The sequence below is a fragment of the Peromyscus maniculatus genome, chromosome 2 (genome assembly GCF_049852395.1).
Source record: "Peromyscus maniculatus bairdii isolate BWxNUB_F1_BW_parent chromosome 2, HU_Pman_BW_mat_3.1, whole genome shotgun sequence".
Lineage (NCBI taxonomy): Eukaryota > Metazoa > Chordata > Mammalia > Rodentia > Cricetidae > Peromyscus > Peromyscus maniculatus.
In genome coordinates, this window is record NC_134853.1 from 83,742,339 (window position 1) to 83,768,338 (window position 26,000).

The 26,000-nt window shown below is 43.6% G+C and overlaps 2 protein-coding genes and 1 non-coding gene across 3 annotated transcripts in view; 1 reads left to right on the forward strand and 2 right to left on the reverse strand.

Annotated features, from left to right (window-relative positions):
* Nucleotides 1–7,627, reverse strand: part of Ptbp3 (polypyrimidine tract binding protein 3) — a 119,267-nt gene extending 111,640 nt beyond the window's left edge. The window contains exons 1-2 of the mRNA XM_076564300.1: nt 7,324–7,627; nt 331–409 (exon numbers count right to left, since the gene is read on the reverse strand). Of these exons, the coding sequence (XP_076420415.1) occupies nt 331–384 (54 nt within the window). The 5' untranslated portion in view covers nt 385–409; nt 7,324–7,627. The remainder of the gene's footprint in view (nt 1–330; nt 410–7,323) is intronic.
* A 303-nt stretch (nt 7,628–7,930) lies between these two features.
* Nucleotides 7,931–26,000, forward strand: part of Hsdl2 (hydroxysteroid dehydrogenase like 2) — a 42,346-nt gene continuing 24,276 nt past the window's right edge. The window contains exons 1-6 of the mRNA XM_006994016.4: nt 7,931–8,197; nt 18,223–18,386; nt 19,303–19,401; nt 20,530–20,644; nt 23,931–24,034; nt 25,696–25,794. Coding sequence (XP_006994078.1) covers nt 8,181–8,197; nt 18,223–18,386; nt 19,303–19,401; nt 20,530–20,644; nt 23,931–24,034; nt 25,696–25,794 — 598 coding nt within the window. The 5' untranslated portion in view covers nt 7,931–8,180. The remainder of the gene's footprint in view (nt 8,198–18,222; nt 18,387–19,302; nt 19,402–20,529; nt 20,645–23,930; nt 24,035–25,695; nt 25,795–26,000) is intronic.
* On the reverse strand, nt 23,318–23,424 carry LOC121827671 (U6 spliceosomal RNA). The gene has a single exon (XR_006069991.1). It is a non-coding gene; the product is annotated as a U6 spliceosomal RNA (small nuclear RNA).

Consider the following 26,000-nt stretch of genomic DNA (forward strand, 5'->3'; position numbering starts at 1 on the left):
CTCTGCCCCAGTGCTTCTCAGGGTCTCTCCTGCTCTGCTGCTGCATCAGATGGACAAAGAGTCCCGAGTTAACTTGTAACAATACAAAGACTCTGCTTTTGTTTCAGATTCAGTCTCTTGGTGGTCTTTGGGGGCCTCTGGGTACAACACACCCACAGCACACACATTCACAGTCAAGTACACCTCGTGCAGACACACACACACACAAAGTAATATACATATATATTATTAATACACACACAGTTAAGGTAGGTTGGGGGTGTAAACATGGAAAGAGATCTGTGATACACTCAGCTAAACAAAATCAGGAATGGGCATGCTGGCACATACCTGTAATCTAGAACTTGGAAGCCTCAAGTGGGAGAAACGTGACTTCGAGGCCATTCTGGGTTACATAGGAAGACCCCATCTTTAATATAAAAACAAAACCAAAAAATAGGTTTCAAGACAGTGTAGTAAATATAAAATCTCTCCTCTGCTTTAAAATCTTTCAAAACTAATGCAAAATTTTCAGTCTTAAAGGAGATGGAAATGTAATGATAATTTTCTCCAAAGACTATTATTAGAAGAGGCTGTCCACTCTCCCTTTGTCTTTGGAATTATACACCACCAGAAAGAATATAAATGAGAATACAATGATGAATTTATCCTACAGTTATTGTGTAACCAGCAGCATAACAAAGCAACAAAAGACCCAGGAATTCTGTGTGGAAGGTTTGGTCCCACATCAGAAGCGATTGCCACACCCTCAAAAGCCCAGGGATTTCTCAGAAGGCGACTCTGGGGCAAAGTGACCTATCTGTGAGAAGAAAAGGAACATTTCCAAGAGACCCTTGACTTTCCTAAAGCCACTGAAAATATCTGCTCTTGGTTATAGAGTTAATTTCTTTCTAAAATATTTATTTTCACTTATTTGTGTGTGCATGTGTGCATGTGTGCATGCGCACACACATGTAGGTATGCACAGAGGCCAGAGAGGGCTTTCGGTGCCCTGGATCTGGATTTACAGGTGGTTGTTAGCCACCAGATGGAGGACCATTTAATGGTAAAGTATCATTTTTCTGAGCACAGGAACTGTAGTAATTTTAGTTCTTGAGAGGCAGAAATAGGAAGATTGAGAGCTTGAGGCCAAAACATTTCTTTTAGGAATTTAAATTGTAACCTTTATTGTTGTCCCAAAATATATATTTTATCTGAGACAGGGTTTTTCGGTGTTGCCCTGTGGCTGTCCTGGAACAGGCTCTGTAGACTAGGCTGGCCTCGAACCCACAGAGATCCACCTATCTCTGCCTCCCGAGTGCTGGGATTAAAGGCGTGCACCACCACCACCCGACATATTCTTACTTTTTAAAGGGTAGTCCTATAGAGAATCTCATATTTTTGCCTTAACTCTAATGGTAATTGTCTGTCACAATGTTACCAGATTAATGTTTTCCTGGCTAATAAATTTTAATTTTAAAGCAAGACCGCCATCTGGCGGTTGTTTTGAGTGTTTTCCCTACTCTCTCGGGTGAGCGAATGGACGTCCAGTAAGGCCGTTGTCTGAGATTGTGATAGGGCTTTTTAATGCTTCCTGCATCATTTTACATTCCCTGCTGCAATGTCTGAGGGTTCCAACTTCTCCATGCCCTGAGCACTGGTTATTGTCTATCCTTTTCATTTGTAGCCATCCTAGTAGATGCAAAGTGATGTAATTTCATGGTATTTAGCTGCATGTCCCTTATGGTTAATGCGGCTGCACTTTTCCCCATCAGCTTGCTGCCTGTTTGCATGTCTTTTGGAGAGGATTTTCTATTCAGATCCTACAAGGGTTTTTGTTTTTGTTTTAAATATAGAGTGTCCTGTGTTGCCTAGTTTGATCTCTTACTTCTGGGCTCAAACGATCCTCTTGCCTCAGCCTCCAAGTGTACTGCTTCTAGTTCTTTTTTAACTTAAAAGTTTAGCTTTTTTGTTTTTGTTTTTGTTTTTTTTTGAGACAGGGTTTCTCTGTGTAGCTTTGTGCCTCTCCTGGGACTCACTTGGTAGTCCAGGCTGGCCTCGAACTCACAGAGATCCACCTGGCTCTGCCTCCCGAGTGCTGGGATTAAAGGCATGCGCCACCACTGCCTGGCGGGTTTTTTTTGTTTTGTTTTTTTATTTTTAAGACAGGGTTTTTGTGTAGCTTTGGAGCCTGTCCTGGAATTCGCTCTGTAGACCAGGCTGGCCTCGAACTCACAGAGATCCACCTGCCTCTGCCTCCCGAGTGCTGGGATTAAAGGAGTGTGCTACCATCGCCCGGCTGTTTCTTATTTTTTGTAGGTGTGGGCATTTTGCCTGTAGGTATATCTGTGTACTACATGCATGCAGTGCCCACAGAGGCAGAAAGGACATTGGGTCTTCCGGAACAGGCATTAGAAACAGTTGTGGGCTGCCAGGTGGATGCTGGGGATTGAACTGAGTCCTCTGGAAGAGCAACCAGTGCTCTTGACCATGGAGCCGTGCCTCCAGCCCCTCTGATGACTTATTAAAGTCCCAGGTGTACACCTGGGTGCTACAGTGGAGAGACCCTGCGGAAGACGGGGCTCTCCTTCCACCCACGTGCATCTGAACTGAACTCACCAGTCTCCAGAGCAAGCGCTTTTACCCACAGGGCCATTTCAGTGGCCCTCTTCGTCCACTCTAAACTCGGGCCATTTACCGTTCTCGCTATGTCGCAAGCTCTTCACAAATGCTAGGTAATGCTCTTCATCAGGTAGACGATGTATACATCTGGTTGTCCACTCTATCAGTCGTCCTTTCAACTTCTTTTTCTTTTCTTTTAGACAGGGTATCAGGTAACCAGGCTGGCACTGAACTCGGTAAAGTCAAGGATGGACTTGAGATCCACCTGTTTCCACTCCCCTGGTGCTGGGATTACAGTCATGTACCATCACGCCCAGCGCTCTTTCCATTCCTAGATAGCATCTTTGGAGGCACAAATATCTTGAGTGGCTGAAAAAGTGGCTCAGAGGTTAAAGCAAATGCCTCAGGTCCCCCCAGGCACCCGGGTAAATGCTGGGCAGACGTGGTACCTGCCTTTAATTCCAGCCTCAGTGTCCCAGGCAAACTGGCTAGTAGGACTAGCCATATTCTTTTGACGAACTCTGGTTTGATGAGAGACACTGCCTTACGGAGTGAAGTTCCCGACGTCAGCCTTATGGATGCGGACACATGTGTATGTGCGCCACACACTTATACCCCCATACATGTAAGAGCAGACACACACACACACACACACACACACACACACACACACACACACACACATACACACACACACAAATTGGAAAAGGAGAAAATTAAAAACACTTAGTAGGGAGAAAATAGGTTTGCCAAGTACAGGGCAAGGGGCAGTGAGTGGGCTGACAGCTGTGTACCATCTGCCTAAGACCTTTTACACTCTGATGAGTCAGTCTCAATGCCTTGTATTTCTTGTTTGGGCTTTTGTTGCTGGACCTCTGTGTTTCTGTCTAAGAACTTTATGGTTCTGCTTCTTACGTTTAGGGCTTTATCTATCTTCCATTGACTTTTCTGTGAAGTGCAAGGGTGGATCCAGTTCCATGCATGTGAATTTCTAGTTATCTTGACATCCTTGTAAAACAGGATGTTTTGGCCCAAACTGAATGATGTCTGCGTACTTGATGAGAACAATTGGCAATGGATAGGTTTATTTCTAGGCTCCCAATCCATTACACTGGTCTACCTGCCTGCTTTGATGCTAGTACCGTCTTAGCTTTTTGTTTGTTGTTTCTGAACAGAGCATACATTTTAGAACAGTTTAATGTTCATCAAAAAAATGAGCAGAAAGTATGGATTTCCTCTTGCATTAATATCTTAATTGTTGTTGTGACAAAACCTGATGAGGACAGTGTAGGAAGAGTTTCTTCTGGCTCACGGTTCGAGGATGCAGTCCATCCTGTCGGGGAAGACAGCTGGGCATTTCATCCAAAGCCAGGAAGAGCAGAGCTGAATGACAGTACTCAAACTTGTTTTCTTCAGCCCTAGAGTCCAACCCATGGTATCGGGTCACCTAATCGGTGAGGGTCCTCCATCCCCAGTTAAAAACTCTGTAAATACCCTCATAGGCCCTTTCAGAGATGTGTTTCCGTGGTGACGATTCTAAATTCAGTCAAGCTGACAATGATGATTAGTCACTTACCTGTGAACCCCTCTTTACCATTAACACCTCAAATTGGTGTGTTAGAGCTGATACAATTACTGAACCAACACTGACGTAGTGTCCATCAAGTCCATGGTTTACATTAGTGTTCATGTGCTATGTTGTACATGTGGCTGCGTTCCTGCTGAGCTCCTGGCCTGGCTCCAAGGGGCAGCAGCCAGCCCTACTTCTTCCTTTGTTTGACCACACCTTTTGTTTCTCTTACCTTCTGTTTCTCTTATCGCCCTATGTGAACCTTGTCTGAGAGTCAAGGATCAGAGAGTCCCCCAAGGATCAAAGGCCTGTGTAAATCTTAGTTCAGGAAACCCAGAAAACCATAGTACCTGAGGAACCAAGTAATTTGCACTTGGCATTTTATCTCTGGGAGCTCCTTTCGGGTTGCTTTGAAGGTACGGAAACTAACTGGCTAAACTGTAAATAGAGAGTAAATAAAAATGCCCTAGGCGAAGGGATAGTGCTTCAGTCCTTCGAGGCTGGACCATCCTGCAGCCATAACAGGCTAGATTCATTCTTAAGATGCCTCTGAGTCTTCTTTCCACGGATCTGTGTGAACCCACACACACCCATGTCTGGACAAATGATGACATGTACATTCCATGGCTTTGTCTTGTTTGGGGACAGGGTCTCACTATGTAGTTAATTCTCAGTCCTGCTCAGTTAACCGGTGTTCAACTTGAACTCCCTATGCAGCCCAGGTGAGCACTGGTCTCGTAACTCTCTTCCTTCTTCTTTCCAAGAAGCTGGGATTAGAGAGGTGTCACCATGGCTGGCTTGCTTTTTTGAAAATGATTTAATTTTGGGAAGGCTGCAGAGCTGGCTCAGTGGTTAAGAGGCTAAGGCTGCTCTTATAGAGGACCAAGGTTCAATTCCCAGCACCCACGTGGTGGCTCACAACTATCTCTAACTCCAGTTCCAGGGATCCAATGCTCTTTGGGCCCCAGAGGGAAATGCATACACAGGATGCATTGGCATACATACAAGCAAAACACTGATATACATAAAATAAAAAATACACCATCATACACCACCAGATGGTGGCAGAGAACGCCTTTAATCCCAGCACTCAGGAGGCAGAGGCACGAGGATTACTGTGAGTTTGAAGCCAGCCTGGTCTACACAGTAAGTTCTAGGACAGCTAGGACTACATGGAGATACCCTGTTTCAAAAAACAAAACAAAACAGAACAAAAAAAAAAAAAACAACAACAACAACAACACCCAAACCCCCCACACACACACTTAAAAAAAAAACTGAGTGATACTACCTGGTACATATATACTACATTTAGTTTACCATTCCATACTTGGAAATTTTTGGTTATTCTAAATAATGCTGCTACCTTTATAGGTGTGCAAACCTCTCTTCAGTTTGCCAGGAGTTAGGATAAATCATACAGCAATTTTATTTTTAATTTTTTGAGGAACCACTGTCTTGTGCCACTAATTTCCCAGAAATGTGGCAGTCATCTGTGACACCATCTTCTCTTCTCTCTGTGTATATTCATTAGTTAAATCTGGTTGGTTCTAGTTCTTAAATATATCTTCCCACCCACCATTACTGCTCTAGGCCACATCATCTAATATTTTTCTTATTCATGACATTATTATAGGCTTCTGTGCCTCAATCTTCTTGGAAGCCATTCTTCACACTGCAGCCAGAAGAAATCTTTCTAAAGTCTAAACCCAAACTGTTCATCTTATAAACTCTTATCGAATATTAACAAGACCTGTGCTTCCTTGCCCACTCTCCACCTCTGGCATTGCTTGGGTTTTGTTTTGAGACAGGGTCTCACTATACTGAGATAGGGTCTCGCTATACAGCTTAGGCTGGCCTTAGCCTCCTGAAGGCTGGGTAGAAGCATGAGCCACCATGTCTGGCTTTTACACCTCATTAATCACTACTGGGGAAGGCCATGGATAACTCTAAGTCACATTTTAACACAAGTTAAAGTATTTAATGCAGTAGATTGATTGTTTATTTATTTACTTAATCTCTTTGAGACAGGGTCTCACTAAGTAGTGCCAGCTGCCTCAGCCTCCAAAGTGCTAGAATCAAAGGTGTATGTCACCATGCCTGGCTATTTATATTTATGTATAAGTTCGTGTCTGTGTATGCCCATGTGTGGAGTTGCCTGTGGAGGACAGAGGGTCATCAGATCCCCAGAAGTTGTAGTTGTAGGTGGCTGTATGCCACCAGACATAGGTGCTGGGAATTGAACCCAGGTCCTCAGCAAGGACAGCATTCACTTTTAACCATGTAGCCATCTCTCCAGTCTTGTTATTATTTATTTTATTAATTTAATTTAAAGATTTAATTTAGGGCTAGAGAGATGGCTCCATGGTTAAGAGCACTGGCTGCTCTTCCAAAGGATGGAGGGTTCGATTCTCAAAACCCATGTAGCAGCTAACAACCGCCTGGAACTCCATTTCCAGGGAACCTGACACCCACTTCTGGCCTCTTCAGGCAGTGCACACAGGAAGAGCACAGACATGCAGGCAGGCAAAACACCCATAAACATAAAATAATATATATATATTAATATATATATATATTTAGAAATAGGGTTTCTCTGTGTAGCTTTGCACCTTTCCTGGAACTCGCTTTGGAGACCAGGCTGGTCTCTGCCTCCCGAGTGCTGGGATTAAAGGCGTGCGCCACCACCGCCCGGCTATTTTATTTTTTTAAGATTCACTTATTATGTATACAAGTGTCCTGTCTGCATGTATGCCTGCATGCCAGAAAAGGGTACCAGATCTCATTATAGATGGTTGTGAGCCACCATGTGGGTGCTGGGAATTGAACTAAGGACCTCTTCAGGGACAGCCAGTGCTCTTAACCTCTGAGCCATCTCTCCAGCCCCGTGTTTTTCTGGTTTTTAGAGATAATGTTTCTCTGTGTAGCCCTGGCTGTCCTAGAACTCGCTCTGTAGACCAAGCTGGCCTCGAACTCACAGAGACCCGCCTACCTCTGCCTCCCGAGTACTGGAATTAAAAGCGTGCGCCACCACCGCCCTGCAAAGGTACCAGTTTTATGACTGAAAAAATTCATAACTTTTTTTTAAAAGTTGGTTTCCTGAACTACTTCAGATAATCTCTTTGGCCTGTGTCAAATAGGAGGGTACATACCTATCTTAAATTGGTTTCCTGAGCTAGGCTTCAGATAATCTCTTTAGCATCTTTTCTACCGTTACAAAATACAAAACAATTTCGTTTCCAGAGTAGCTGAGTTAGATATAACTCCAAGGCGAAACTGGATTCCAGAATCGACCTCATTCCAGCATTCATTCCAGGACTAAGAATTTCCTTCTCCACATTTGGCTTCTGTGGCCCAGATAGACGATGGATTCTTGTGGGTGGTCCTTGCAAAGATCTCTTCCAGGAGGTGCCTTCTCGCCGCCTAATTACAGACACTGGAGGTCAGGCCGACTAAGTCCAGATTCGATGGCTGCTAAAATACGACGCTGACCAGCTTTATGCAAAAGCATTTTTCAGACGTCCACAACCGTTCCTGAGGGACCTCGGAACGAACGCCTTGGCTCGGGGGACGGACGACGCCCAGCACCCCTGGGTCAGTCCCCGGCGCGCCTGGCAATCGGCCATCCTGCTGGACCGGAGCCGGCGCCGCGCCGAACGTCGGACTGCGGAGGAAAGCCTACGTAGGACTGATGCTCTGGACACGCCAGCGGCCCACGGGAGGCACTGATTGTCATCGCCAGACCCGGGAAACGGGCGGGGCGGAGGTGGCTCCCAGGGCGCATGCGCAGAGAGTTGGTTTCCTGGGCGTCGTTTGTGGAGTGGAAAGTCTCGCCTAGCGCCCGGCGTGCGCAGGCGCACACAGCGATCTCCATCTTGTAGGAGAGCCGGTTCCCGAGCGGGCCTCGGGGCGGGGCCGGGGGCGCGGCTAAATGAGGAGGGGAGGTTCGCCTGTCACTCAGGGCTCGCCGCTGTCCCACTGCTCCCAAGTCCTCTGAGCTGCGAAGGTCATGCTGCCCAACACCGGGTAAGGGGACAGGGGGGTGGGTCGCGAGGTCGCCGGTGCTACCCGGCGGGCGCAGGGAGGCTCGGCGAAGCTGCGGCGCGCGCTGGAACTCCGGTGCGCGGAGGAGATTGAGTCGCTGGCACAGCGCGTGCACAGGAACCCAAAGTTGTGTCCCTACAGGAGAACCCAAAGTTGTGAACTGTAGGGCGCAGCGCAGTTAGATACCCCACAGGGAGGGTCTCGAGGGTAGGTGTCCCCGACACCCCAGTGTGGCCCCGACCTTGCCTTTAGCTTGGTCTGGTGACAGTATTGCTTTCAGCTTCTAGGTGAAAGGTCTCTGGGGACAGTTAATGACTTTAAACTTTCTGTTTGTTCTGTGTGCTTGATTGTAGGACAGTAAAAGAATGGTGTGTTTTGAAAATGCTTTTCAAGTTAACTGCGAGTTAAAATGTTGCAATACAAATACCTTTGGGGACAGTTTTTTTTTTTTTAATTTTTGTTTTTAACTTAAAGTGAAGTGTATTTACCCCAGTCTAGCCAGGCATAGTGGCATATGCTTTTAATCCCAACTGAAGGATCAAGACTCTCCTGATCTACATAGTGAGTGCTAGGTCAACAAAGGCTACAGAATGAGATCCTGTCTACACCTCCCTTTCCCGCAAACCTCCACACATATATTAACACAGTTGTGCAGCCAATCGCCAGGACTTCTCAGTCTTGCAAAATCAAAACAGATACCTATTAAACAATGTTCCTCCAGTGTCTTTTGCCCTACTTAGTCCCTACCAAACTCAGGTGGGTCTACTGTGTTCTATAAAGTTTGGGTGTCTTATGCAAGTGACAAGCCCATTCTGGAATTAGCTTGACACATAGAGCCAGCTAAAAATCTCAATAGTTCAAAAGGGTATAAATGAAAATCACTTAATCCTTAAATATCCAATTTCTCTCTGATATATCTGTATTCTTTGCATTTACAAACATATTTTGTACACCCTACAGGGGCAGCTCCTACTTTTTAGAAAAAAGTAGCAAACTCCATTTTGGATTTGTGGTTTTTATCTGACATGTCTTGGCTATACAGAAGTTTCCAGTACGTGCAGCTCTTCCTTGTTCTCTTTAATGGTTGTGTATTGTTATTGAAGACCATCAATTATTTAACCTGTTCCTTATTGTGGGGTACTAAATCATTTCCAGTTGTTCTGTTATCTTTTATGTTGGTGTTGTTTCTATTCCATCTTTGCTTCCATTATTATTCTTTTGTTTTGTTTGAGTGTAGTCTGGGCTGTCCTTGAACTTGTTATATAGACCAAGCTGGCCTTGAACTCACAGAGATCTTTCTGCCTTTGCCATGCCTAACGGCTTCCTTATCCTTCTTCTATTTGTCTGCTTACACATAGATGAATGTACCATCTAGGATAAATGCTTGAAAACAAAATTGGTGGTTCGAGGAGAATATACATTTTATTTTATTTATTTTTTTAAAGATTTTATTTATTTATTATGTATACAGAAGAGGGCACCAGATCTCATTAAAGATGGTTGTGAGCCACCATGTGGTTGCTAGGAATTGAACTCAGGACCTCTGGAAGAGCAGTCAGTGCTCTTAACCTCTGAGCCATCTCTCCAGCCCTGAGAATATACATTTTAAAAGTTGACGTTGCAAGACAGAACCAAAAGGCAGAGGCAGATGTATGGATCTCTGTGAGTTCAAGGCTAGCCTGGAGGCAGAGACAGATGTATGGATCTCTGAATTCAAGGCTAGCCTGGTCTACAGAGTTCCAGGACGGCCAGAGCTGTTATACAGAGAAACTCTGTCTCAAAAAAAAAAAAAATGAAACAAAACAGACAGAAAGAAATTCATCACCAAAAGGACTGTGCAGTCAAAAGCATGAATGAGAGAACAGTATCCAACCTAGCCAGTCTCAGGTCTAAAGTTTCTAAAAAAAATACTTCAGAGCAGCCAGAAAAGACAAAAACAAAACTTGAAGGAGGGGGGCTGGCTTTTCCAGATATTAAACTAGTTTATAAAACTAGAGTAATTGAAATAGTTCTAACACATGAGTAGGCAGAGTAAGTAACAAAGCATTTGATAATACAAATCCAGTGGGGAGAGGCTCTTCATTACAGTTAAACTTTGCTTTTATGTTTTCACTAGCGAAGATGAGGCACTATGACCTCCAGAAGACATTGTCAATATCTGAGAAGATGGTGAGTGTCACAATGAAAGGAGATGCTATACGGCAGCTAAGGGAGTGGAGCCACTGATGCATGTGAACTGCTTGCAGGCGATGCACAGCCCCTGATAACGGATTGTCCAGTCCAAAATGTCAGCTGTGCAGAGACTGAGAAAGTGGGGTTTAAAGCCCCCTCTGTATCGTTTTATTTATCTGGTTTAACCAGTGAGCTCTTTTTGTTGACTATAATACTCATTGAACATGAATAAATATGCTTTTCTGAAGTCAGAATTATCACTCTGTTCTTTTAAGGCTATTTTGTTTTTGTGACATGCCTGTAAGACCACACTCAACTAAGGTCTTTTGTTTAAGGTGGTATTCTAATCTATTATGGTATTACACTGTCTTATTTGCTCATTTTGTGATGCTGGGGATTGAACTCAGGCATTTACTTGCTGTAGACAAGTTCTTCTAAGCTAAACTCCCAGCCCTTAGTTTTATATTTTCAGTAAATATTTTATATTTTATGGCAAACATATATACATGTGTACTATATTCATATTTTCTCATCCACCTAAGATTCATTTTGGCCTAGGAAGTAAGTTAGGAAGCCCATTTCATTTTGGTTTAGATGGCTTTTCCCGCTGTCACAGCCAAATTGGCCTGATCATTTAATTCTTTTTAGTGTACCTTTACCACTATTATAAATGAAGATTTTGTGTGCATAGGGATCTGTTTTAGACTCTCTCCTCTATTACCTCGTCTGTCTGTACAAGTTTACAAACTACATTAAAATCTGGAGAAGCCAATTGTCGTTTGGATTGTGTTTTAGAATCTTCCTGGCTATTCTTGGGTATTTAGTTTAGAAATTTTAGAATGTGAGCCTTGCAAATATATATTTACATATATTTTTTGTTTTGTTTTTTCAAGACAGGGTTTCTCTGTGTAGCTCTGGCTGTCCTGGAACTCTCTCTGTAGACCAGGCTAACCTCGAACTCACAGGATGCGGAATTCACCTGCCTTTGCATCCTGAGTGCTGGGATTAAAGGCATGCTTTACTGATATATATATATATTTTAAAGAAGTTGTTACTCTTTAAAAATGGTTTAAAATTTAATCACATTTACTGTAATTTTGAGAGACTCTTGGCAAATCAAAGTTTGGGTTGTCTCTGCATTTGCAGATTCTAGTCACCTGCCAGTGACATTGAGAACACCCTTGCCATGGGCATCCTGATCCTAATGCTCTGCAGCTAGAGGACTTTGTAGGACAGACCTGGCTGCCTCTGCTGCCCCTGTTGCCGATGCCCCGGACCCTGGGTGAGCAGGAGTATGCCCTTTATCCTACTGGGATTCAGTCCAGCTGTGTTCCAGGCAGAGGGATAAGCCTGTAAATCAACAGTTGGCAGACATTTTCATGGGTGTACCTAACATTAAACATCTCTTTATTTGTATTTTTTATTTTATTTTTATGTATGTGTATTGTGAGTGTACAGTGCCCATGGAGCCTTTAAGAGGTGTCAGGTTCTCTGGAGCTGGAGTGAGATTGTGAGCTGCCTGATGTGGGTGCTCAGTATTGAACTCTGGTCCTCTGCAAGAGCGCCAAGCTCTCTAATTAACCTCTGAGTCATCTCTCTAGCCTCTAAACATCTCTTGAGTAGTTTGTGTATACTTTTTTTTTTTTTTTTTTTTTTTTTTTTTTTTTTTTTTTTAAATACAGGGCTCACTGTGTAGTCCTGGCTGGCCTGGGATTCAATATGTAGACCAGGCTGGCCTTGAACTCACAAAGATCTCTTCTGCCGTGTGCCCTACCACAGCTAGCTTCTTATGTGCGTGTGAGGTCGGAATTGAGATCTTCAAGCTTGGGGCAAGCTCTTCACTGACGGAGCTGTCTCCTCGGGCCTCTGCTTATCTGTTTCTTGTTCTGTCTTACCGACAGAAGAACAGATGGTATCTTTGTTCTTCCCTTTGACATGAGTGAGAGCCTGGAAAAATTCTTTTCATTCTCTCACCTGGCTCTCAGGTCCTTGCCCTCCCTTGTCCTCATTTAGAGGAGTCAAGTCTCTGTCAGTATGATTACCCCCAAATCTCAGGGATTCCTTTCTCTCCCTTTCCTCCCCTCTCCCCACCCCGCTTCTCTTTCTTTCAGATAGAGTCTCTAACCCAAGTTAGCCTGGAACTTACTGTATATCCCAGGCTGGCCTTGAACTTTTGGTAATTCTTTGACTTAACATTCCAAGAGCTGGGATTCCAGGTGTGTATCACTATGCTCAGCTCAGGATTTCTACTGTCACATGTCTAACTTGACAGTTTATTTTTTTTTCCCCTTGTGGTACTAAGTATCAAACCCAGGACCTCATACGTACTAAAGCATGCACTGTACTATTGACCTATACCCTCGACCTTTTTTGGATTTTCAAGACAGGATTTTTCTGTATAACAGCTCTGGCTGTCCTGGAACTCTGTCTGTAGACCAGGCTGGCCTCGAACTCAGAGATCCATCTGCCTCTGCCTTCCAGGCGCTGGGGTTAAAGGCATGTGCCACCACTGCCCAGCTTTTTTTTTTTTTTTAAGTTTTTAGTTTTTGTTTTTGTTGTGTTTTTCAAGACAGGGATTCTCTGTGAAACTGTCCTGGCTGTCCTGGAACTCACTCTGTAGACCAGACTGGCTTTGAACTCAGAGATCCACCTGCCTCTGCCTCCAAGTGCTGGGGTTAAAGATGTGTGCCACTACGCTGTGCTTATCACAGTCTCTTGTCGAACAAAAGCTAGGAGGTCAAGCCAGAGTTGGGGGGGGGGCGAGGGGGATTGGAAGGAGTGCCCCAGAATTTCTGGTTACCTTTGAGGTTTTCTTTGATCCATAACAGTGTCATATAAAATATGGTGGTTGATTTGTAAGGGAAGAGACACATCAGCACGCCCCCCCCCCCCCTTTACAGTGGCAGAGGTTGACCTCAGGATCACTCTACCACTGAGCTAGGCGTCCTCCCTGATTTCAATTATTTGATTGGATTTAGAGTCACCAGGAGCCATGTTTCTGGGTGTGTCTGAAGGGGGTTTAAAGAGGGGTGGAGCTGAAAACAGAAGACCACCCTGAGTATGAGGAGAAGCACCACAGCATGGCATGGGGCCTGGACTAAGTGAGAAGGGGAAAGGAAGGGTCAAGGAAGTGGGCAGCAGCACTGTCTCTGCTGCTTCCCGACTGTAGTCACGCTGTGACCAGCACCCCACTTTCTCACCACCATGCCTGCCCTGCCATGCATCCCCTTAGACTGGGAGCCCTCAGAAACTCTTCGTTGCTTTTGAAAGATGTTTATTTTATGTGTGTATATCTGTTTCTGGGTGTCTGTGGATGCCTAAGAGGCCAGAAGGGTGAGTAGGATCCTTTGAGCCGGAGTTGTAGGCATTCGTCAGCTGCCTGGTATGGTGCAGGGATCCAAATTCCAGGGATCCAAATTCCACTCCTGACTGCTGAGCCAACTCTCCAACTCCTCTCATTGCTTTTTAAAAGGCATTTTGTCACACTGAGACAAGAAACCAGTGCATAAGGGGACAGTTTTCACTGGTGTGTGTGTGTGTGTGTGTGTGTGTGTGTGTGTGTGTGTGTGTGTGAAGCTCTGGCACAAGTGACTGGAAGATGAGCTCAGCAACATTTATTACACTATTGCTAAATGGTAGAGTAGATAACTTACAGTGTGTTCGTGTGTGGGATTCATGTACTGATGAAAAATAAGTATGGTTACTTAAATCATACGGATAGCTCTCTAAACAGAATTACATGCGTTATCAGTCTATTATACAGAGTTCAAAATGAGGCAAAAAGCCTAAATAGTGCATTGTTCAGACCATAGTTAGAAAGGATTTTTTGTAAAAGGTCAGCTAGTAAATATTAGGTTTTATGAACCAAAAGGCAACATTGGAGATGGATGCATTTATATATATTAAGACATAAAAATAAATCTTCATAATATTTTTGTTGTGGATATTCAAAATAATTGGGCACATTTTTTTTTGTAGTACAATATCTCATAAGAAGTTTTGAGGGTTGTTAGAGTGATCTAGCTTTCTAGGATGTTATAACAAAGTACTACAAACTGGGGCTTAGGATTGGTATTTTCTGTCATTAAATTGGCTGCAAATGTTCATCTGGAGAGGTCATTCTTAGCTCTCACCCTTCCTCTACACACATTGGTAATGATTTGGACTTGGCTTGTGGGCCATAATTGTCTGACCCTGGGTTAGATATAGATGCATAGGTATTATATATTATTTTAAAAGAATGAATGTTAACATTTAAAGTAGTTTTTGCTTTGTGGGGTAGATGCTGGCAGCAGGTAGAGTTGGGGAATGTTTTAGTTATTTTGCATTGCTATGACTAAAATACCTCTCAGAAACAAGGATGGGAAGGCTCATTTTGACTCATAACTTTAGAGGGACTTAGTCCATTGTGTGTGTGTGTGTGTGTGTGTGTGTGTGTGTGTGTGTGTGTGTGTGTGTGTGTGTATGGGGGTGGGGCAGCAGGGACGTGTAGAGGCTCCACATCACAGTGGACCAAGATACAGAGAAAGGGGCAGGAAGTGGGGCCAGGTAGAACCTTCAAGGGCCTGCTCCTACTGACCTTCCCCCAGCCAGCCTTCTGAAGGAGCACCCTAAAGAGCTCCCCAGTTGAGAACAATTGTTAAAAAAAAAAAAAAAAAAAAGACTGTGGAGGATGTTTTGTTTTCAAACCATAACAGAGAGGTGGGCTGGTGGCTTTGGTACTACTCCGTTTCTTGGCTTGGTTAGTAGGTACCCCATTGTCTGTTTCTATTTAGGCTTTATACACTCATTTTACATGGTTTTTTATGTTTACTGTATTTTACTTTTCTGTCTCCTCCCCACTTCTCTACTTTGGTTTCTTCCCCTCACAGTGATTTGTGATGGTTTGGATTACAGTGTTTCCCAGAAGCTCAGATTTTTGATTGCTTGATCTCCAGGTGGTGGTGTAGGGAAAGGGGGCTGGCTAAAGAAACCCACCCTGACCCTGGAGCCCAGAACCAGTGAAAGAAACATAGCCTAGATCTGGAACCTGAGCCAGAGAAAGAAACACTTTATCCCTGAACCCCGAACCAAAGAAACATGCCCTGACTCTGAAACCAGTGCCAAAGAAACACACTTTGTCTCTAGAATCAGAACTAGTGAAAGAAATATGCCCTGGCCTTAGAATTAGAGCCAAAAAGCTAAGAAAGGCCAGTGAAAGAAACACAATTTGGCTCTGAAATCAGGACCATGTCTGCCCTGGACCAACAAAACTAACCAATTCCTGAGGAGAAAAAAAATAACCAATCCCGGGGCAGAAAATCTTCCCCTGGAAAAACTCTGCCCCTAAGAAATCCTATATAAACCACCCAGCCTGTTCAGTTGTGCCTGTTCTTTCCCACCCTAGTAGAGGCGGCCACTCTCCTGGACTCCTCCTTCCCAAATAAATCTCTTTTTCAAAAGAGTCTTGGGGCTGGGTGGTGGTGGCACACACCTTTAATCTCAGCACTTGGGAGGCAGAGCCAGGCGGATCTCTGTGAGTTCGAGGCCAGCCTGGTCTACAGAATGAGATACAAAACAGGCACCAAAACTACATGGAGAAACCCTGTCTCGAAAAATAAAAATAAAAGAGTCTTGGGTGTGAAGATCTTTATTCGCCAGTGCAGAGAAGAACCTTGGTAAGACATCCTTTAGGGGCTGAGCAAGGTGGAGCAGGAAAGTAACTTTTTTGCCAGAGCCAGAGCAGGGGTTCCCCTTTAGCAGAGTGAAGCAAAAGAAGCAACATTGTGGGCCAGAGAAGAAGCAGGACTCTGCTGGGAAGTCCCCATAAGGAGGGGCTAGGCAAAGCTCATCTGTAGTGGCTCTCCAAGAGAGGAGCAGGATTACTATATCCTGTGTGGAGACCATTCCCCACCACACCCCAACTCCAAGTATAGCCTGACTCCCGAACGGTCAAGATAAAGATATCTTCCCCTCCAGGGCTGAGCCGTCCCATTGCAGCTTCAGTTGCCAGAGCTGTCCTAGCAGCTCCAGGTGTCGCCTGACGCCCTGAACAGTCAGGCTACCTTTCCCCCAGAGTTGCAACACTCGCTTACAGGTGGTGCTGTTTAGTAGGTTTAGGATATGTGGCCTTGTTGGAGGAAGTATGTCACTGGGGTGAGCTTTGAGGCTACCATTTCCAGTTTGCTCTCTGCTTCCTCTTGTGGTTCCAGTGTGAACTCCCAGCCTGCTGTTCAGCCGTTAGGCCTGCCTGCTGTGACAGTAGCGCCTTTCCCCTCTGGCACCGTAAAACCAAGTAAACCCTTCCTCCTCTCTAAGTTGCTTTGGCCATGGTATTTTATCACAGAAACAAGAAAGCAACTGATACATGATTACTCTTTATTTCAAAATCGCCCCTCCCTGCACCTGCGATACCCTACTCCAGTGTAATCCCCCAGGACCAGCAGGAGCCTCCTGTTCATTTGTTACACTCACCTATCTAGTTATCACCTTTCTTGTTGTCACCTAGCAGCAGAATAAGTAGAAAATTCAGTGTGAAGATGGGAGGAATAGAGAATGAAATGGGAGCTGGGGATGTCAGGATATTTGAATCAGGGCTATTTCTGGTCAGCTGTTCTCGCCCCTTTTAGGCTTGTTGAACAGCTTTACTGAGATGTAATTCTTACACCCATCATCAGTCAGTGGTTCTGTGTCTGCATAGAAAGAAAAGTCCCCACAATCAGTTTAGAACCTTTGTCATCCCAGAAAGAAGTTCCTAGGCCTCAGCTGTTGGCTCCCAAACCCTCCCACTCCCACTCCGGGCAGCCGCTGGAGTCTACAGGTTTGACTGCTCTGTCCACATCATATAATGGAATCTTAAGAAAGTGATCTGTGTGATTAGATGGTTTGTCCATACTGTAGTATATCTTAGTAATTCATTCCATTTCATTACTGAACACTATTCCATTGTGGGGGTAAACCACTTACATTTATCCATTCATTAGTTAATCCATATTTGCATTTTTTCCACTCTAGCTACTATTTTTAGAGAATTTTTTAAAGATCAAGTGTTATGTATTTAGTGTAGAAAATTTGAAAAGTACTATAGACTGTAAAGAATAAAAATGTATGTGTAAGTCTGCCACTCACAAATAAGCCTTGTTGACAGGCATAGTGGTATATGCCTGTATCCCAGCTCTTAGAAGGTAGAAGCAGGAGGATTAGGGGATCAAGGCCAGCCTGTGCTACATGAGACTGTCTCCAAACAACAACAGAAGTCTCAGGCTAGCGGATGAGTCTATGGGTAAAGGTGCCTGCTGGGTAAGCCTGGGGACCTTGGGCTTAAATCTCCAACTCCCCTGTAAAAGAGCTGGGTATGGGTACAGTTACCTGTAACCTGACACTCTGTAACTCTGCCGTGGGCAGAGGCAGAGCATCCTGGGGTTATATACAGCTAGCTTGCTATATGCCTAGCCTCAGGCTCACTAGAGACCCTGTCTCAAGAGAACTGGAGTAGAGAGTGATGAGAGAAGGGTACCTGAGGTCCTTCTCTGGTCTCTGTGGATCCACTTAGGCACATACATCTGCACACATACATCCTATACACCACACACAGCCTTGTGAATACTTTTCCCATGGAAAAAAATGCATGTCTTCTCTTTAAGATGTACTTTGTATTTGAGCAGATTTTGTTTGCAGATCTCAGATAAGATTGGCCAGCTGTAACTGTCATAAATAATTTATCAGTCGTATGCAGTGGAAATATAGCGGAGTTATAATCTGTCGGGTGGGGGTGTAGAGGAAATCTTGAAAATGCATGTGAGCTGGTATAAATAAAAGCGTGAAGTCTCTAATAGGGTCCCCTTTGCTCCGTTTAGGAAGCTAGCGGGATGCACGGTTTTCATCACCGGTGCAAGCCGGGGCATTGGCAAAGCTATCGCGTTGAAAGCAGCGAAGGATGGAGCAAATATTGTCATCGCTGCGAAAACCACCCAGACACACCCGAAGCTCCCAGGCACGATCTACACCGCTGCTGAGGAAAGTGAGTGTGACAACTGCCGCTTCACGGACTCTCCTTACAGTGGTTTCGGGGCATAATTTGCTGTAGAGCGTGGTCTGAGCTATTTGAAAGCTACTTTAAAAGTAACTGTGTTCAGGGCTGGTGAGGTGGCTCAGCAGGTAAAGAAAGGTGCCTGCTGCCATGCCCAACAGCCTGCGCCAGACCCCCAAACCCACGCTGTGGAGGCGACTTGCTTGTGCATGTTATAGCATGTGCGAGTGCATTACAAAAAACTAAGTAAATGGTGGTGCACATTTTAATCCCAGCACTTGGGAGGCAGAGGCAGGTGGATACCTGTGAGTTCCTGGCCAGCCTGGTCTACAGAGTGAGAACCAGATCAGCCAAGGCTACATAGTGGAATCCTGTCTCAAAATTAAATAAAAAAATTATGTGTTTAAAAAGTATTTATTTTGTTACCAAGAGAGGGAGTTCTCTCCATTTTTTCACCTCTAGCTCTTTTGAGCACTATGAGAGATTCTAGGATAGTCATATCTCAGAACTGGGACTGTAAGTTAGAGGTACAAGGTCCAGGGTTCTATTCCCAGCACTGGGAAAAAATCATTTCTTTACAACAGTTAGTCTTGGGTGGAGGTGGAGGTAAAGCGCAAGTGGAGAGGAGACGCTGACGGTAGGATGGGGTGAACATTTTGTTTTTAGAGGTGTTTATGTTGTGTGCATTAGTGTTTTGCCTGCATGTATGTGTGTGCACTGTGTTCATGCCTAGAGCCCGCAGAGCCCCAGCTGGTTGGGTTAGTCAGTCTGTCTGTTGTGGTTATAAGACCCTGTAATGTATCTCAATTTCTCTGGAAACGGGGAACTTTTTCTTTGGACTATTGTTGCATCAGAACGAAGGTGTAATTATAAATACTTTGATGCTTTTTTGTTTGCTTTTCTGTAGTTGAAGCCGCTGGAGGAAAGGCCTTGCCATGTGTTGTTGACGTGAGAGATGAGCAGCAAATCAACAGTGCAGTGGAAAAAGCTGTCGAGAAATTCGGAGGTAGTCCCTTGATTCTGACATACTTACTGAGCATTGATAAAACAGAGCTGTAACCACCTCCAGTGGAGGCCTGAACCACGGGTAGTATGTGGCCCTGTTTATGCTGTTCCCCCTATACCCGCATACCTGTGATAAATGTTATAGAAACTAGGCCCCGTTAGAGATGAACAATAGCGGTAAAATGGAGGAGTCAGAGTAACAGGATGAGTCACATGACTGCGGTCGCTTCCTTTTGTTGCAACCTGAAGTTGGGGTACATAACTCAGTGAAGCCAACTGGTTGATAGCCTGAGCTTCGTGTAACTTCTTCACAAGTCACAGATGGTTGTTCTCACCTTAGATGTAACTAGCACCCTCTGCATAGCAGTATTTTCAATGAAGTATTTTTACCTTTTCACTGAAATTTTCATTTAATGTTATTTTTGTTGAGCATATAACTGAAAAGATATATTGCATATAGGTAGAAACTGAATAGAGTACACAGAAATTGGAATTATTTTAGGTGTGTGTGTGTGTGTGTGTGTGTGTGTGTTTCTGTATATGAGTCACTAAAAAAGTCTTGTTTGGGATTTGAAACTCAAGATCATTCTTTTTCCACAGTTTCCAATACCAGAAAGGAGCCCTTCCCTTAAGAAAGGAGCTATGGCTGGGCAATGGTGGCATACACCTTTGATCCCAGCACTTGAGAGGCAGAGGCAGAGGCAGGCAGATCTCTGAGTTCAAGACCAGCCTGGTCTACAGAATGAGTTCCAGTATAGCCAGGGCTACACAGAGAAACCCCGTCTTGAAAAACCAAAAAAGAAAAAAGAAAAGGAAAGAAATAAAGGAGCTGTGTGGAAAGAGAGAGTAGTATTCTTGGAAAAGTCATAGGTCAGAGAGTACTAGAGAGGATTTGACCCAAGGTTCCTGGACCAGTGAGAGAAGACCGATACTTAAGGATTGTAGCTACAGCTTGGAAGGACTAAGCTTTCTTATGGTTCTCCATAGAGCTCTGGTAATTGGCTGTATCTCCACTGTGCCTATTTGTGAATCAGCTGAGGGATCAACCATGGACGAAATGTTTTGTGTATATGGGGGGCGGGGACGACTCTGACTTGCATTAAAATGGAACTGATTTCTTTGGAAACAGGAATTGATATTTTGGTGAACAATGCGAGTGCTATTAGCTTGACCAACACATTGGATACTCCTACAAAGAGAGTGGATTTGATGATGAGTGTGAACACCAGGGGCACCTACCTTACGTGAGTCACAAACAAGAATGTGGGGAAGGATGTCCTATTGTGTTCTCAGAGAACTTACTTATATATAAGCAGATGAGACCAAACAGCAGTACAATTTAAAATCTACTTGGTATCTAATTAAGCTAATGATATCTGTCCTAGTTAGGGTTACTATTACTGTGATGAAGCACCATGACCAAAACCAAGTTGGAGACAAAGAGTTGAATTGGTTTACACTTCTACATCATAGTCCATCACTGAAGGAAGTCAGTCCAGGAACTCAAACAGGGCAGGAGCATGGAGGCAGGAGTAATGCAGAGGCCACGACCACTATCCTAGGGGGGACACCACCCACAATGGGCTAGGCCCGCCCATATTGGTCACTAATTAAGAAAATGCCCTACATGCTTCCTTCAGCCCGATCTTATGGAGGCATTTCTTATTTCAGGTACCTCCTCTCAGATGACTTTGGCTTGTGTTAAGTTGACATTAAACTGGCCAGCACAGCGGTTAAGTGTGGTGCTGAGAGTTTTCAATATGATGTATAAGACAGAGCTTGTTGTTATGAAAAGTGTGATGTGGGTTTGTAATGTTATTGGCCTTGCTGGCTAGCAAATTGCAGCTAGCAAGGTTTTATCTAATAGATTACAAGAGAGCTGATGTTTTTTGATGTAAATGAAATGAACTCCTTCCTCTGATTGCAAAGTATGGTCATATTGCTAGAATGGACTCAGTTTTTTCCTATTGATTGGTTGAGTGCAATTTTAGTTTTAATGAAAATCAGTTATAATATTGTTTGCCTGTCCTCATTTCACCTTTATAAAAGTGAAACACTGGGCTGGAGAGATGGCTCAGAGGTTAAGAGCACTGGCTGCTGTTCCAGAGTTCTGAGTTCAATTCCCCATAACCACATGGTGGGTCACAACCATCTGTAATGAGTTCTGGTGCCCTTTTTTTTTTTTTTTTTTTTGGTTTTTCGAGACAGGGTTTCTCTGTGTAGCTTTGCGCCTTTCCTGGAACTCACTTGGTAGCCCAGGCTGGCCTCGAACTCACAGAGATCCGCCTGGCTCTGCCTCCCGAGTGCTGGGATTAAAGGCGTGCGCCACCACCGCCCGGCCTCTGGTGCCCTTTTCAGGCATGTAGACATGCATGCAGGCTGAACACTGTATACATAATAATAAATAAATAAATCTTTTAAAAAAAAAGTGAAACACCTTTAGGAATGAAAAATAGTTTGCACAAAAACTCTGTAGTGGTATTGATTGTATTTGGTGTGTAAACTGGAGTGGCTGAGCAGTGGTGGTGCACACCTTTAATCCCAGCATTTGGGAGGCAGAGACAGTTGAATCTCTTTAGTTCAAAACAGACTGTTCAACGGAATGAATTTCGAAACAGCCAGGGCTACACAGAAAAACCCTGTCTTAAAAAACCAAAAAGGAAAAAAAAAAATGTTAGTCTTGGTAACAATTTTGTATTTGGAAATCATAACAAAAAACAAACAAACAACAACAAAAAAACCTGACCAGCCAGGCAGTGGCAGCACACGCCTGTAATCCCAGCACTCGGGAGGCAGAGGCAGATGGATCTCTGTGAGTTCGGGGCCAGTTTGGTCTACAGTGTGAGATCCAGGACAGGCAGGACTGTTTCACAGAGAAACCCTGTCTTGAAAGACAAACAAACAAACAAAAACGGACCTAAAAGAAGAATGGTTTAGGTCACAAGCCCCCTTTTTTATTTCTGTGCTGGGGCTTGAACCTTATTCTTTATGCATCATAGACAGATGCTCTACCACTGAACTACAGCCCCAACCTCAAGAATTTCCCTTGTACTTTTCAGACACGGTCTCCCTATGCAGCTCAGGTTGACCTGGAACTTGCAATCCTCCTGCCTCAGCTTCTTGAATGCTGGGATTATAGTCATGCACTGCCATGCTTGATGCCCTTAGATGTTCTTGAATATGAATTAAAGCTATAATTGAGCTACAATATGTTGTTTAGCTATACGATTTATGACTTTAATACTTAAAATTATGAAAATATTGGTTATAAATCTCTTAAAAAATAAACAATGTATTTCAATAAGCAGTTAAAAATAAAATTAGCCCTTAAAGGGGCATATAGCTATAATATCAACACCCAGGAGGCAGATGCAGTGGAATTGCTCCATGTTCAAGGCTAGACTGGACTACATAGTGAATTTTAGGCCAGCTTAACCTGTGTAGTGACACTTTGTCGCAAAAAGAAAAAAACAGTAATCAAAACCAAAGCTCTCAATTACATATTGCTTTTAAAGGCACATTGCATTTTGTATCGGTAAAATTAACTAGTGTATGTGATGCCACTCCTAACAGCGTTTTTTTTTTTTTTTTATTTTTTAAATTTTTTTCTTTTCTTTTATAATTTAATTTAATTTTACACATAAGCCACAGATTCCCTTGTTCTCCCCCCTTCCCGGGCCCTCCCTTTCCCCCAGCCCACCCCCACATTCCCATCTCCTCCAGGGCAAAGACTCCCCTGAGGACTGAGTTCAACCTGGTAGACTCAGTCCAAGCAGGTCCAGTCCCCTCCTCCCAGGCTGAGCCAAGTGTCCCAGTATAAGCCCCAGGTTTCAAACAGCCAACTCATGCACTGAGCACAGGACCGGGTCCCACTGCCTGGATGCCTCCCAAAAAGATCAAGCTAATCAACTGTCTCAAAAAATATGGAACGCTTCACAAATTTGAATGTCATCCTTGAGCAGGGGCCATGCTAATCTTCTCTGTATCGTTCCAATTTTAGTATATGTGCTGCCGAAGCAAGCACACCATAACAGCTTTTTATTTCATGTTCAACGTATGCATATTTGAAGTATCTCATCTGAATCCTAGGATCAGTCCTAGACAGTAGGGGGTATTACCCATTTTATTGTAACATTCTGAGAACTAGAATGCTTATTTACCCAGTGGCATACAAAGGGGAAGAAGCAGGATTTGAACCTATGACTGACAGGTATATTAACTGCTTCTGGAAATTGTGAGTGTGTGTTTAGATGGGAGACTTTGGAACAGTTGTGGTTAAAGATATCCTCAGTTGAGCATAAAGCTAATAGAGAACGGATTTGATTTTTGTCCATCAAGCAGGTCATGTGGTCAGGACATGAAGCATGATTTCAAGCATGAAAACCAGTTCCTTTTATTATTTTCAGTCTAGAAAACAAAAGTACTCTGCAAACAAGATGTACCAGATAGATGACTGAGCAGTTTCAGTTGCTCTGTCAAAGTATTTAAAACATAAGCTATTGACTTGACTTGTGTTTCTTTCTTTTTCAGATCCAAAGCATGTATTCCTTTTTTAAGAAAGAGCAAAGTAGCTCATATTCTCAATCTCAGCCCACCCTTGAACCTAAATCCTCTGTGGTTCAAACAGCACTGTGGTAAGTGTTAGCTGAGGGGATAGTTTGTTTGGCTCATTTGTTTTGAATTAATCAGTGTATTTATTCTGTAATCACAATCTGGATGTAATACTGAATATTGAATGTTCTGCTACATCAGTGATCAAGATAGTAAATTCTTTTTGTTTGTTTGTTTTTTTGTTTTTTTGAGACAGGGTTTCTCTGTGTAGTTTTGGTGCCTGTCCTGGATCTTGCTCTATAGACCAGGCTGGCCTCGAACTCACAGAGATCCACCTGGCTCTGCCTCCCAAGTGCTGGGGCTAAAGGAATGCGCCACCACTGCCCGGCAAAGAAATTCTTTTTTTTGTTTGTTTGTTTGTTTTTTCGAGACAGGGTTTCTCTGTGTAGCTTTGCGCCTTTCCTGGAACTCACTCTGTAGACCAGGCTAGCCTCGAACTCAAGAGATCTGCCTGTCTCTGCCTCCTGAGTGCTGGGATTAAAGGCGTATGCCACCACCGCCATTAGTAAATTCTTAATCATTTATCTGTAATTCAAAAGTCTGAAGTATAATTTTTACTTGATAAAATTCACAGGTCTTAATGGTTTGATTTAATGAATTCTGGCAAATATGTATACTGTGTAACTACTCAAATTATACAGATTTCCACCACTTTTTGTGTCTCAGTAGGTGTGTTGTTTACATGTAATTTGTTAAAGTTGAAAATATGAAATACTTTTCATAACAAAGGAATGACGTAAGGCGAATGTGGTGGTTTACAAGAGCTGTGCATCGCACCTCACTTAAAGCAGTATCAAATACTTAGTCCTTATTCACTTGAATTTAGGAAGGCACTGGGGTAGGAACCCACAGAGCAAGTCTAAAGCTGTTCTCCAGTTGATGAAGTTCAGTCAATTGGAGGAAGCCTTTTTTTTTTTTTTTTTGTGTGTGTGTGTGTGTGTGTGTGTGTGTGTGTGTGTGTGTATGTGCATATGAGTGCAGGTGCCATTCATTAATGGCCAGAAAGGCATCAGATTCCCTGGAGCTGGAGTTTGAGGCAGTTGGGAGCTGCCTGACATGGGTGCTGGGAACTGAACTCAGGTCCTCAGCAAGAACAGTGTGCACTTAACTGCTGGACCATCTCTGCAGCCTGATTACCTTTTATTTTGTGGTGTTGGAGAACCTATTCTACCACTAAGTTACACCGTACCTGTGTTGTTGAGTTGTGAGTGAAACTCTCTCTAAATAATCACCTCAGTCTTCATTTGTTTGCTTGCTTTGTTTTTGAGTTAGGGTCTCACCATGGAGCTCTGGCTGTCCTGGAACTTGCTATGTAGATCCGGTACTCACATCAGGCAGCTGTAACACCAGCCCAGGGGCATCTGACAACTTTGGTCTCCTCCAGTACTCAATGGCACACACAGATGTATGCATAATTAACAAAAATATAGTCTTTAAAAACAAACAAACAGCACCAGCATATTTGGTCAGATGTGAACCATACTCCCAATACCTGGGAGGCTGAGGCAGCAGAATCAGGAGTTCAGAGTCATTCTTGTCTACATAAAGAATTATCTGATGTATTTTGTATTTTGAAAAGAATTGTCAAAAATTTACCAGGGAGAAAATATTAACAGAAAGTTGGTTGTTTCTACTCAAAGACTTGTTTTTCAATTATATTATTATTCTTTGTGGTTTCTTTCAGCTTATACCATTGCCAAATATGGCATGTCTATGTGTGTGCTTGGAATGGCAGAAGAATTTAGAGGTGAAATTGCAGTCAATGCCTTATGGCCTAAAACAGGTTTGTACTTAAATCACTTAATTTGATTTATAACTCTCCTCCACACCAGGCTCGAACCCAGTGTCTCACTCTAGGTGAGCGTTCTGCCAGTGAGCTAGTTCTTCAGCCCTGTCCTGGACAACTTGTGAAGCATCTCAGGTCACCTGACTTTATGGTTTTTTTTTTATATAATCTTTTTATATTTTATTTTATTTTTATGTGCTTTT